At 35.6% G+C, this 13,492-nt stretch overlaps 1 protein-coding gene across 1 annotated transcript in view; it reads right to left on the bottom strand.

Moving 5' to 3' along the window:
* Positions 1–781: 781 nt before the first annotated feature.
* Positions 782–13,492, bottom strand: part of Txndc16 (thioredoxin domain containing 16) — a 62,385-nt gene continuing 49,674 nt past the window's right edge. The window contains 4 exon segments of the mRNA XM_013012200.1: positions 782–2,146; positions 9,165–9,355; positions 11,187–11,347; positions 12,812–12,950. Coding sequence (XP_012867654.1) covers positions 1,881–2,146; positions 9,165–9,355; positions 11,187–11,347; positions 12,812–12,950 — 757 coding nt within the window. The 3' untranslated portion in view covers positions 782–1,880.

Below are 13,492 nucleotides of genomic sequence, written 5' to 3'. Positions count from 1 at the left end.
GAGGAAGGGTGCTGCTCTCAGCAAATGATTTACATTACACTAAAGTAGATTGTATAGTTTATTGACATTTAGCCACAAAATTCCAGTTGTGAAACAGTTGTACTAGATAAGCCAGATGCAGAAAAAATTTAAAGAATATGATACCCTAAGTAGATCTCACAAGGAGGGTTATATTAGAGCACCATGTCGGATGTTCTTAATAAATCTCTTAAAATTCAGAGCAACTGCACATATGACTGATGCAAACAAATCAACCTGACAGTAAGTAATCTGTTAAGAAATTAATTTTTGAGCCGGGCGCTGGTGGCTCACGCCTGTAATCCTAGCTACTCAGGAGGCTGAGATCTGAGGATCGAGGTTCAAAGCCAGCCCGGGCAGGAGAGACCATGAGACTCCTATCTCCAATAAACCACCAGAAAACCAGAAGTGGCGCTGTAGCTCAAGTGGTAGAGCGCTCGCCTTGAGCTGAAGAGCTGAGGGACAGCGCCCAGGTCCAGAGTTCAAGCCCCACGATCGACAAAAAAAAAAAGAAATTAATTTTTGGCTAATTGTTCCTTCTTTTAAAGATAAGGTCTTATGGCCCAAGGAGACAAACTCATTTTTTTTGTTTGTTTCTTTTTTTGGGGTCCGGTCATGGGGCCTGAACTCTGGGCCTGGGCACTGTCCCTCAGCTCTTCAGCTCAAGGCTAGTGCTCTACCACTTGAGCCGCAGCACCACTTCTGGCTTTTTTCTTTTTGCTTATGTGGTGCTGAGGAATCGTACCCAGGGCCTCATGCATGCAAAGCAAGCACTCTACCACTGAGCCAACTTCCCAGCCCCCAAACTTATTTGTTTAAAGATCACACGGAAAGACAGATTTTTAGACATTGTTCAGATAAGGGAATCTCTCTTTTTGTAAGCAAACAGCAGAAAATTTCATTTCTGTTCACCTGAAATTTAGCAATATAACCTACAGAAACAGTTTAAGACTCTCTTTAAAAATATTACCTTGAGTCCTTTGGGGGGCATATGTTATAACTTTTGAAAATATTAAAATTAATAAGGTAAAGTTACATCCAGAGGATAGTTTATATGCTATTAAACCACCTAATATTTATTTTTAACATTCAGTATTTTTTTCAAATATGTGAATGGAGCAGATCCAGATTATTTGGTGAACCCCCTCTGCTACAAGTTAGTAACACAGGGTTACTCAGCTTTAGCAGTACTTGTATTTGGGGCAAGACAATTCGTTGCTGTAAGGGGATGTCTTGGTATAGGTTGTTTGGCAGCACTGGCCTCTACCCACTTGATGCAATAGCATCCTCAGTCATCCAATCAAATATCCCCCGGGGCAGGGAAGGACTGAAAATCACAACAAATATAACTGCCAGCTATTTGACTCCACTGTAGAGTCAACTGTGATTTAAACTAGCATTACATTTCAATTTTAATACAAATATATATTGTGACTAGAACTAAGTTAAATTAATTGCATCAACTTCTGTCTTCAAATGAGGTGTCTAATACAACAGCCACGTACCCATATGTTAATGAGCATTTCAAATACAGCTATTCTGTAGTAAGAAACAGCAAGTATATGTCAAATATACACTGTATTTTGAAGATGTAGTAAAAAGAAAAAAATAAGAAAAGAAAAAGTAAATCCCTGAAAGCTTTATTTATTTGGGGTATACTAACTAGGTCAAATTTATTTCACCTGCTCTTTTATACTTTTTTTTTAGCTACCTGAAAAATTCATGTATGTAACTTCCATTGTAATGCTGTTAAAGGGCACTTGTCTAGAAACTTCATGTGATTTAGTATTAGTTCTTAATAAATAAATTATTGAGTCTCTCAATTAAGCCAAATAGAAAAAGGATAGCCCTTTGTAAATAGTTCATAACTCTTTATCATGCCTAAGTGATTTTTCTGTTTCTTTAAACCAGTTATTTCTATTCCAATGTTTTATTCTCAGTGTTTCAGTGGGCTCTTTTTTGACTGCTGATTTGTCTTCATGTCCCTTACCACTATCAAGCACATCTCCTTCTTTTAGACACTCAGGAACTTTCTTGGTGGGATGCTGCTGCAAGGTTTCAGCATCCATCATACTTAGAAAATCATAGGCTGGAAGAGGAGGCTTCCACTTCTGAGCAGATAAAGTTGCTGGAGGAAGATACAACCAAGAGTTAATGATTAACAGTTATAAATAGTCACATAAATATACTAGAAAATGTTCTATAAAATGTAATCACATAACTATACCGTGAAAATTATCCGTAAAGTTTACCTGTGGGCAAGAGGACCTTGTTAGTCTTAAGCAAAGCTAAGTATTTTAAGGAAATGATGTCATTTTTAGTTATTTTCATTTGTTATATTATATTCATACTCAGAAATAAATACGATTGGAGAGAAAGGAAAGATCTTACTACTTACCAACCTTTACATAAATTAAAATAAAAAGTCTTGGGGGAGGAGAGTGAGAGAAGGGATAGTATGAATAAAACAAAGGAGGGGGTAACAATGTTTGACAAGACATGTACTCATTACCTTACTCATGACTGTAACTCCTCTATACAACATCTTTACAATAAAATAAAAAATTTTAGAAAGTCTGCTTTTCTACTCCAGTCTCAACTGCTCCTCCAAATGTAACTCACTCTTTTTTATACATATTTTATTGTAAAGATACTGTACAGGGGGGTTACAGTTACATGAGTAAGGTAATGAGTACATTTCCTACACTGTTACCCTCTTCTTTGTTTTCCCCTACCATTCCTTCCCTCCCTGTCTCCCCAACTCCCCAATCCCCAAGTTGTAAAATTCATTTTCAACATAGTGTCTTGTAACTCACTCTTATAATCATTCAGGAAAAAAACTTTCATAACATAGTTATTATTTCACTTTTATACAAATATTTCTTTAAAGCATTTTCAATTTTTTTGGTGCTGTGTATGCGTGCTGGTACTAAGCCTTGAAGGCAGGGCCTTGCACTCTCTTGGCTTTTCTGTTCAAAGCTTCTGTTTTACATATGAGCCACAGCTCCACTTCTGGCTTTTTCCTGGCTAATTGGAGATTAGAGCTTCATGAGTTTTCTGCCCAACTAGCTTCAAACTGCCATCCACCTGTCTCAGCCTTCTGAGTAGCTAGGATTACAAGTATGACCCACTGGAGCCTGGCTAGCATTTTCTGATTTTGAAGGTTTCATTTGATTAATAACCTTCCTACAGACTATAAATAATTACAAACAACAAATAATTTTAAATTGCTGTGTAGCCAACTATACTACAGACAGTAATTGGATCACGAGCTTTATGGCAATAAATCTTAATATTATTTTGAAGTATTTGTCATTAGAAAGAAGAAAAACTACATTGGCATTGTAGTTCATGCCTATAATCCTTGTTAATTGGAAAGCTGAGAATGGAAAAATCATGGTTTGAGGCCAGCCTGGAGAAAAAGCTGGGCACCATTATGTGCCTGTCTTCCCAGCTATACAGGAAGCATAAGCAGGAGGATCTTGTTCTGTGATGACCTGGGCATTAAAAAAAATATTCAAAAAATATTCAAGCCATAACAAAGACAAAAAGGTTTGGTGGAATGGCTCAGTGGCAGAGTGCCTGCCTGGTAAGTGCAAAACTTTGAGTTCAAACTTTAGTATGTCGAAACAAAGGGGAAAAAAAAGAAAAACTGATTAGAGCTGACAAACATATATGAGATAAATAACCATTCTCTACCTAGTAGATGGATTTTACAAAATAGTTTAAGTTGGCTCATTTAAAATACTATTTGGAGACATAAGCAATATAAGGAAATATTCAAATTACAACTTTAAAAAATAAAAGTTTTACAAGCCAAGAAAGTGCTCATAAAATACAAACTTGAGATTTTATAAAGCAAATACATATTTTAAAGCCTTAGAAAATATGAGTAAACTTCAATTATCTAGAACAGAAAATCTGCTTATGTACATTTAAAGTATCCCTACACTTACTGACATAATTTCTTCATTCAGACTGATTCATATGAAATCTCAGCACCTGTTATATCAACACAATACTAAATTTAGATTATCCATAGTACTGATGTTTCAAATTAGGGTTTCTGGGTTAGCAGATTCAGAAGTGACAATGAGCAGAGCACCAGTGGCTCATGCCTATTATCCCAGTTACTCAGGAGGCTGAGATCTGAAGATTAGGATTCAAAGCCAGTATGGGCAAAAAAAAAGTCCGTGAGAGTCTTATCTCCAAATAACCAGCAAAAAGCCAGAAGTGGAAGTATGATTCAAGTAGTAGGTGAGTGAAAAAGTCAAGAGAGAGTATAAGGTCCTGAGTGCAAGCCCCAGCATTGGCCCCCAAAAGAAAGACAATAGAAAAGAATAATGAAAGGGGTGGCATTGATCAAGGTGCATTATAGTTATAAACTTTGATTTGTTGAATTGAAACCCCTTAGTATTTTTAAGTAAATTTAAAAAGTGACAAATGAAAATTTTCTAAATATACTGAATAAGGACAGGGTGAGAACAGCTATAGTCTGAACTATAGCTATATGTATATGAAAATATCTTTAAGAAGAGTATAGTTAAAGGGGTAGCAGATATTTAGCAATATTTATCTTATTTAGCATTCTAATTATGCTAATTATTCTAATATTTAGCATTATTCTAATATTTATTCTATATATTTATAGGTATTTATAGATATTTATATATTTATATATTTTTATATATTTATAGATAATATATTAATATATTTATTATTCTAATATTTAGCATTCTAATTATGCTAATTACTTGATGAGGGAACTCTACAAAGGTCATACTATCAACTGCAAATAAAACTGTACTTTAACCATGGTGTTAAATACCTTATTCATCAAGTTACTACTAATAAAGAATAACAGCTAACATTTATTGAGCCTTTCCTATATGCCAGGCCTTACTCACTTAATCTTTACAATAACCGAAGCACAATTATTTCCCCAATTTTGTAGATGAGAAGATGAAGACATAAAAAAGTCGGGGAACTGGACCAAAGTGTAAATCTCAACTAGGAGGAGGCTGTGGGCACACCTTACTTGCAACATGTAAGTTGAGGAAAACATCCATGACACTGTGGAACAGTGAGTCGTTCCCAGAATGTGGCTATAACCTGCTGCATCTCTTTTTCCCTAACTCCATGCACTGCTGTCAGTGAAGATCTGTCCAACGGGTGGTGAATGCAGATCCCCTCGCATAGAAGGGAGCACTCAACACGCAGAAGGGCAAGGCAGATTTCTCCTTCCCTGCTGTACACTGATCTTGGCAGAGATTATTTTAAATATGACCCAGAAGCACAGACCATAAAAACAAGACAAATGGAATTTTTAAAAATACTCAAAAAGCTTCTGCACAGAAAAGGAAATGAATGAATCAAAAGAATTAAGAAACTGTACATATTTGTAAATAGATACATATTTGTAAATCATACATCTCATAAGGGGTGAATATATAGACTATGGAGGAAACTCAAACTACTCAATAGCAAAACAACCTAATTAAAATATGGGCAAAGGACCTGAGTAGATGTTTTTCTAAGGAAGATAGTAAAGCTAATAGGTATATCAAAAGGTTCTCAACTCCACTAATCATCAGAGAAATGAAAATTAAAAATAAACTGAGATATCATCTAATACTATAAAAATATATTTTATTTTTTTAAAAAAGATAAAGTGAGATTGTGGAGAAAAGAAAATCTTTGTATGTATGATGGAAATGTAAAATAGTTCAGCTATAGTATGTCAGTTCTTTCAATTAAAAGTACTACTAGTATATGATCCAGCAATCCCACTACTGAAGATACATCCAAAGAAACTGAAATCAGTATGTCAAGGAGATACAGGCACTCCCACAATCATGGTAGCATTATTCACAATAGACATGAGTTGAAATCAGTCTGTGTCTATCAAAGGATGTGTGGTATATATACACAGTGGAATGCTATTCAGCCTTAGAAAAAAAGGAAGTACCTTCATTTGTGAAAAATAGGGATAAAGCTGAAGAACATTATGTTCAGTAAAATAAGCCAGGTATAGAAAGACAAATACCATATGATCTCATTTATATGAAAAATCTAATACAATCGATCAGGTGAAGTGGTGCACACTTGCAATCCTAGCACTTGAGAGGTAGAAGCAGGAGTTTGTGAGTTTTAAACTAGCTATAAAACAAATAAATAAAATAATAAAACATACAGATGAAGAGTGCAGAATGGTGGTTACCAGGGGTTTGGGGTGAGGGATAGGAAAAGGAGAGATGTTGGTCGAAGAGAACAAAGTTTGCTACATGGGAGGAGTAAGTTCTGGAGATCTGCTGAACAGCATGATGACCATACTAAACCACAATGTCTTGTAAGTTGAAAATACTAATATAGATTTTAATGTTCTCATCACAAATAATGGTAAATATATGAGGTACAGATTTGCTATTTAGCTTGACTGAATTACTGTACAATGTGTCTCCTTTACTGGTTAATTGTGACTTTAGCTACCTAACTCTTCTACAGATATTTCATACCATTCTTGTGAGGATTAAAAGATAATGATAAATCATTTAGCATTGTGGTAGACACAAAACATTTGATAAGTGTTACTATCATTAAATTTAATGAAATGTAATATAATTATTTTCTGTGGGCAATACCTGTCACATAGGCTTCTTGTAAGAATTAGTTAAAACAGTTAATAAAGCACATTTTACTAGTTATTACTATAATTATTAAAGTCATACCAGCCAGGCACCAGTGGCTCATATCTGGTAATCCTAACTACTCAAGAGGCTGAGATTTGAGGAATGTGGTTCAAAGCCAGCCCAGGCAGGAAAAGTCCGTGACTCTTATCTCCAAATAAAATAGAAAAAACTGGAAGTAAAGCTGTGGCTCAAGTGGTGGAACACTAGCCTTGACCGAAATGAAGCTCAAGAACAGTGCCCAGGCCCTGAATTCAAGGCCCAGGAACAGCCAAAAAAGAGAAAGACACAATCATGGCTTTTAAAATACTACTGCATTAGTTTACATATATAGAATTAGACAGAAAACCACAAAGTTGAGATAAAAATCACTGCAAACTTGATTATTACCTAACAATACTAGAAACTTTATAGACTGTTAATTACATGGTTACTTGGAGATCCAATAAAACAAGTGAAATCATACACTGACACTTCAGGCACTTGGTTAAGAATAGAAGCTCTGGGGTTACACTGTAGCGTTTGAATTCCTACTCTGGTATTTATTAAGTGAATAACCTTTGACAGGCTACTCTGTCTCTATTTTCTCATCTGAAAAAAAATAGTATAATGATAACATCGTGAACTCAGGGAGTTATAAAACTAAATCAGATAATCACTGAAATTTAATTAGTACTATGCCTGGAAAAGAGTGCATACTCAATAAATACTGGCTGTTATTTTTAATGTCACAGTAACTTCCTTTGAAATAACTTGTCTATAATGTAAAAGCCATGCATACCATAACCAAAAGGTAGACCTATCTGACTGGTAAAAACAATAAATGGCAAGAGAGAAACTGAAAAGATAGCTTCAGTTTAAGAGCCATATTTTTAGAATATTTAGAACCAGACTTTCATTTAATAGTAATGTACCATTCCTTAGATGTTTTCACCTTCTATCAAACCATATATCTGCTTTTACTTACAGAAAGAAGACAAACTGGCATATATATATATATATATATACACATATATATATGACCACATGAGAACTGTCTTAAGAAAGCCACAATTCTGTTTTATTTAGAAAAAAAGTAGAGCGCAAAGGATTTAGTTATGCTTTAATATGTTAATGTTCCACTGTACATTTTTTTATATTTGAATTTAGGACTTTGCACTTGCTGAGCCACATCCCTACCCTGATTTTCTTTTCTTTTCTTTCTTTTTTTTGGAAGTATTGGAGTTTAAACTCAGTGCCTCATGCTTGCTCAGCTAGCACTCCACCACTTGAGCCAGGCTGTTAGCCCTGGTTTTTGTTGGATATTTTGGAGATGGTTGTGTAATGGACTTTTTCTGCCTGGACTGATTTCCAATGGTGATCTTCTGGATCTTAGCCTCCTGAGTAGCTAGAATTACAAGGCATGACCTGCTGGTGCTGTTTTTCCAGCCCTGATTTTTTTTTCTTTCTATTTTTCCGATAGGACTACTTCCTTCCTGTTAGGTCTTCCCCGGGAAGGGGAGAAAATGGCCCCTTACCTTGTTCTCCCTCCGTGGCCCCTTCCCTATAAGTCCCCACCCAACATCTGTGTGGCCCAGGTAGTGTGCACCTGGGGGCAGTGGGAGGTCCCCCAGGCTCTGAGGTCACCACTGTGGCCACACTTCCTCCCCCACCTTTCCCTACATAGTCAATCTCCATCAACAGTTCCGCACCTTGTCCCCTCTCCCTCTCCCTTTTTCTTTCCCTTCCCCTACAACCCTTGCACCCCCTGCACCCTCCATCGGGTGCAGCCAACATATGCTCTACCCCCAATAAACTCCTTTCTACCTGAACCATGTGGTGGTCGCCTTTCAGTGAACCGTATACTTCCCAGGCATACACCTGGACCACAATCTATGCATTTTAGGGTTTCCCATCATATACAAATGACAGATATGTGCTATCATACAGATTCTTCTGCTAAAATGGTATCTTGTGGACTTTTCTGCTCAGGTAGCTCTCAAACAATAATCTTCCTGATGTCAGCTTCCCACACAGTTAGGTTAGAATAACAGACATCACGACTGTACCCTGCTGTGAGTTAAGAAGGGGTCTTGTGAGCATTTCTCTTGGGCAAGCCTAAAAGCATAATCCTTTCATTCTGTTTCTCAGGCAGCTGAGCATACATAAGCAACTGATACCCGGCTTCAATTTTTTCAACTAAATTAAAAATACTGGCAATCTACAGAAGCAGTATGGACTCTAAATTAACATTCCAAACAAAGAGGCCTGTAGACCAGCTAATTGTTCTTATCCCTGTTAGACCTTGTATGTTAGTCTTTAAAATTAGAGATTATCCCATGGACAGTATAATCAACATATTAATATTTAGGATATTTCTAAACATTAAAATTATTCTAGTATCTGTTAGCTACAATTAAAGTTTAAAATCTATGTGACAAAATACAGAATTGTGTGTATTAAATAAAACAGAAAACTTACTGATATGATGTTCTAGCCCTGCTTCTAGTTTCTTAAGCCACAATATAAGGCTGTGTTCAGTTATTGACTGGTCTGAAGGAAATGCAAATACATGGCCATCTGAATGAAGATTCACCAAAACAAGAACAGGGAGGGTAGGCAAAGGACCAAAATATGCCTGCAGGACTCCTTTCCCCACAGGAGTATTCTTTCTACAAAAAGAAACAATAGATCATATTCATGATTCTTTCCATAACAAAATAAATAATAGTTTATAAAACATTAACTTGAATTACCATGCCAGTAAGTTTGCTTTATAAAAAGGCATCCTAAAAACCATGAAGTCTATCACTGTGTTAGCAATGAAATTCTTAAAAAGTTGAACATGAGCTAGTCTTTCTTAGGAGAAAAAAAGGCAACTAATAACAGTTTTCATAAAGCACATACATAGCCCAAAGGTTAGTCAGCTTAGGCTTGACATAATCAATAGATTCCTCTCTAGATAAAATGTCAGTACAAAATTAACTGGTTATATAATCATAACATAGATAACAGAATGCTTGTTTACATAAATATCTCTTTTCTAATATGGTGTCTGTCTTCATGAAAAAGAAGGGATTAAAATAGTTATGTTCCCACAAGAAAAAAAAATTCAGGCTCATGCCTGTAATTTTAACTACTCAGGAGGCTAAAATCTGAGGATCTCATTTCAAAGCCAGCCCAGGCATATGACTCCATGAAATTCCCATCTCCCAATACCCAGTAAAAAGCTAGAAGTGGAGATATGGCTCAAGTGGTATAGTGCCAGCTATGAGTAAAAGCCAAGTGAGAAAGGCCTGGATCCAGTTCAAGCACCTAGTACCAGAACAAACAACAACAACCAAAAAAAAAAAAACTAGTTTGCCCAAGGCAGTAAATTTTCCATTATATAAAACAGAATTCTTAGATAGCTGTAATAATAATTACCTGGGAAATTTTTGCCTCAAGCAGTAAGTAGTATTGTTCATAAAACCCACAGCAAAATATTCACTATTATTGCAATTTTTCAAATAAGTTAAAAAATGAAATGTCTTTGATCTGATGATGTGAACAAGTGACAGAATATTATAGGGTGTAACACCAGTCATACATCTAGAAAAACATAGCAGAAAAGATTGTTGGAAAGTGCACTGAAGCACCTCCTAACTTTACTGGCTGAACTTCAACAATATAGAAACACAGAAAGATGAACTGAGAGAAAAAGCCAAAATCTTACAATCTTATTTTTCTCTATCTGCCAAAAATTTAATATACATATCAATTACTTTAAAAATCAGAAAAATCATTACTTAAAAAAAATGACTAGAATGGAAGTGAGGATCAAGTGATAAGAATGCCAGCTAAACAAGTAAGCCCAGAAAGCTTGAGGCCCTGAGTTCAAATTCAAGTACTAGAGGAAAAAAAAATCCAAGTAGTAGGAAAAATAAATAAATAAACAAATCAATGTTGACTCACATTCTAAAACAAGGACTTCTTGGAACTTTCTTGAAGGAACTGAATTAAAAAAATATCATGATTGCATATTTTGTCCCATAATATTAACTCCAAAGGCAAGATTACAGAATTCCATTTCTTTTTTTTTTTTTTTTTTTTGGGTCCGGTCGTGGGGCCTTGAACTCTGGGCCTGGGCCCTGTCCCTCAGCTCTTCAGCTCAAGGCTAGCGCTCTACCACTTGAGCCACAGCGCCACTTCCGGCTTTTTTCTTTTTGCTTATGTGATGCTGAGGAATCAAACCCAGGGCCTCAGGCATGCAAGGCAAGCGCTCTACCACTGAGCCACCTTCCCAGCCCCAGAATTCCATTTCTTACCAAAAATATATTAATGTAACAATACTGACTTAACATTTTTCGTGTTTCTTTTTTGAGGCAGGGTCTCACTATGTACTAGTCTGGCCTTGAATTGGAGATCCTCTTGCCTCAAGTGCCCCAATTGTTGGGACTACAGGAGTGTGCCATCATGTCCTTTTTTATTACCTTACATACAAAAATACTAAAATAAACTTACAAATTTAACCAGCAAGGAGTAAGTGAATCCAAGTATTTTTGTTCCATTAGTGTCAATATTGCTTTTCTATACTGAGGATTTATGATGCCATCACTAAACAAAATAAGTAGTGGCTTCTGAAGTCTTAAATATGAGGGAAGATTTTGCACAGTGATTTCTGGCTGTTAAACAAAAAACCAAAATGAAAACAAAAAACAACTATGAGACACAAAAATATAGGTATGATGCAGCCTAAAACCGAAAACAACATTTAAGTCACATATGCAAATTTAGTTAATGAAATATAATTCAAACACATTCCAATTTAAATGGATTATGTAATACTAATAACAATGAGTCCAAAGTTTCTTACTCAATATCACCTCACTCCATAAATGAATTATCTCCAAAATAAATTACTAAATGCTTCTGATGAAAAAATTAACTTCTAATAACTTCTGATGCTAAAATCTGGGCCAGATTAGCCAACATGCATGTGAAAAGCAAAACTCTTACAGTTTTCCTCTACCAAAATTTTGCAAGTAAAATATAAATATCCTGAAGCCAGTTGCTGGTGGCTTATGCCTATAATCCTAACTATGAAGGAAGTTGAGATCTGAGGCTTTGGGTTCAAAGCCAGCCCAGGCAAAAAAGTCCATGAGACTTATATCCCCAAGAAACTACTTAGAAAAAGAAGAGGTGCTAGGCTCAAGTGGTAGAGCACTAGCCTTGAGCAAAAAGAAGTTCAGGGACAGTGCCCACACCCTGAGTTCAAGCCCCAGGACCAGAACCAAAATATGTACAGAAAAGGATAGATAACTATATAGATAGATATCTACAGAGTCAGATAGAGATATCTCTATCTATAGATTTCTATGGAGATATCTATCTATAGAGATAGATATAGATAGATATATAGACAGAGATCTCTATATATATATGCTGAGTTTAAAACATTTTTCTTTTAATGTCTATTATTACTTAAAATAAAAATTAATAAAACTTTTTTCAAGATTGTAGATTTTTGGCATAATTAAGTTAATCACATGCTAAAACAAACCCAAAATAATAATAATTATTATTATTATTTAGAATATTTAGAATAATAATATTATTACTAGTATTCACTTCCAAAAATGTAATTGTAGAAGAGAGTTTGTCTAGGTTGTTAATAACAAAAGATCAACAAACAATCCTAATGTCCTTATAATGAAGAATGGCAGTGATAGAAGAGCACAGTCTTTACTATTTTCCATTTTTACCTCTATATTTGTTACTTCAGCATCTGGATTAATCTGTGAGGTGATAAATCACCCCTATCACATAAGCCATTCCCAGCTAACAGAGACTTGCTGAAGTCATGGAGTTAAGGAGGGGGAAGAGTTGAAACTAGACCGTAGGCATCCTGCTCACCAACTTCCTTTTTCACTGAATCACACTAGCATCCACATGAATGATTTTTTTAAGTGGTACCAGCTACCTTTGAATACAGTACCAGACCATCCTCAAACAATAATCTCCGGCATATATCTTTCCCTGTTTAGTTCTTAAAGTGGCTTTCCTCTGCCACCTTTCATTTTTCATTCAACTCTTTCTTAACTGATCTAGATTTTTATTTCAAATAGCCTTTTACAAAAAATACTCACAAATGTTTCCAGTAATGCGCTTGTTATTATTTGAACTATGTCTTGTGCATGAGAGCCAACTAGTGGAATACTTTCTATTTTGTCTTCTTTGTGTCTGGCAAGCAGCAGGGCTGGGAGAGTTACAGCATATTTATTTGACCTATGGAGAAGTAGCATTAAAATAAGATGAAAAGAGAATGCTAGGTAAACAACATTGAAATATATGAAGGTAACAAAACTACATTCACTGAAAGCTGTTGACTAATAGAGACTAATAAGGATAAAGGAGTGAGAGTGAAGGCATCAGTCTGGTTAAGGTAGTGTGTAGGCATGTATGAAATTCCATGGTGAGTTCACTTTGAGAAATTATCTTATGCCAACAAAAAAAACAATGAATGACAGGAATATAAAGCAGGTCCTGTCCAGAGTATGAGCACCAGCAGTAGAGGATACAGAAGTAGGTAGAAGAGAGTGAACATGGCCAAAGCACTTTATGTACATGTGTGAAATGGAACAATGGAACTTGGGGAGGAGGGAAAGTGATATAGGGGGTGAGTCTGATAAACATATGCCTATACAAACATGTCAAAATATAATCTCTTGATGCTAATAGAAAATACAGGGGGAAATTCATAAACAAAATATATGAAGTCATCAAAAGCATGAAAAAATAAGCCAGTAAGTCACAGCAAGAGGCAACAA

Source organism: Dipodomys ordii, unplaced genomic scaffold (assembly GCF_000151885.1).
Source record: "Dipodomys ordii isolate 6190 unplaced genomic scaffold, Dord_2.0 Scaffold16, whole genome shotgun sequence".
Taxonomy (NCBI): Eukaryota; Metazoa; Chordata; class Mammalia; order Rodentia; family Heteromyidae; genus Dipodomys; species Dipodomys ordii.
This window is presented reverse-complemented; position numbering and strand designations above follow the sequence as displayed.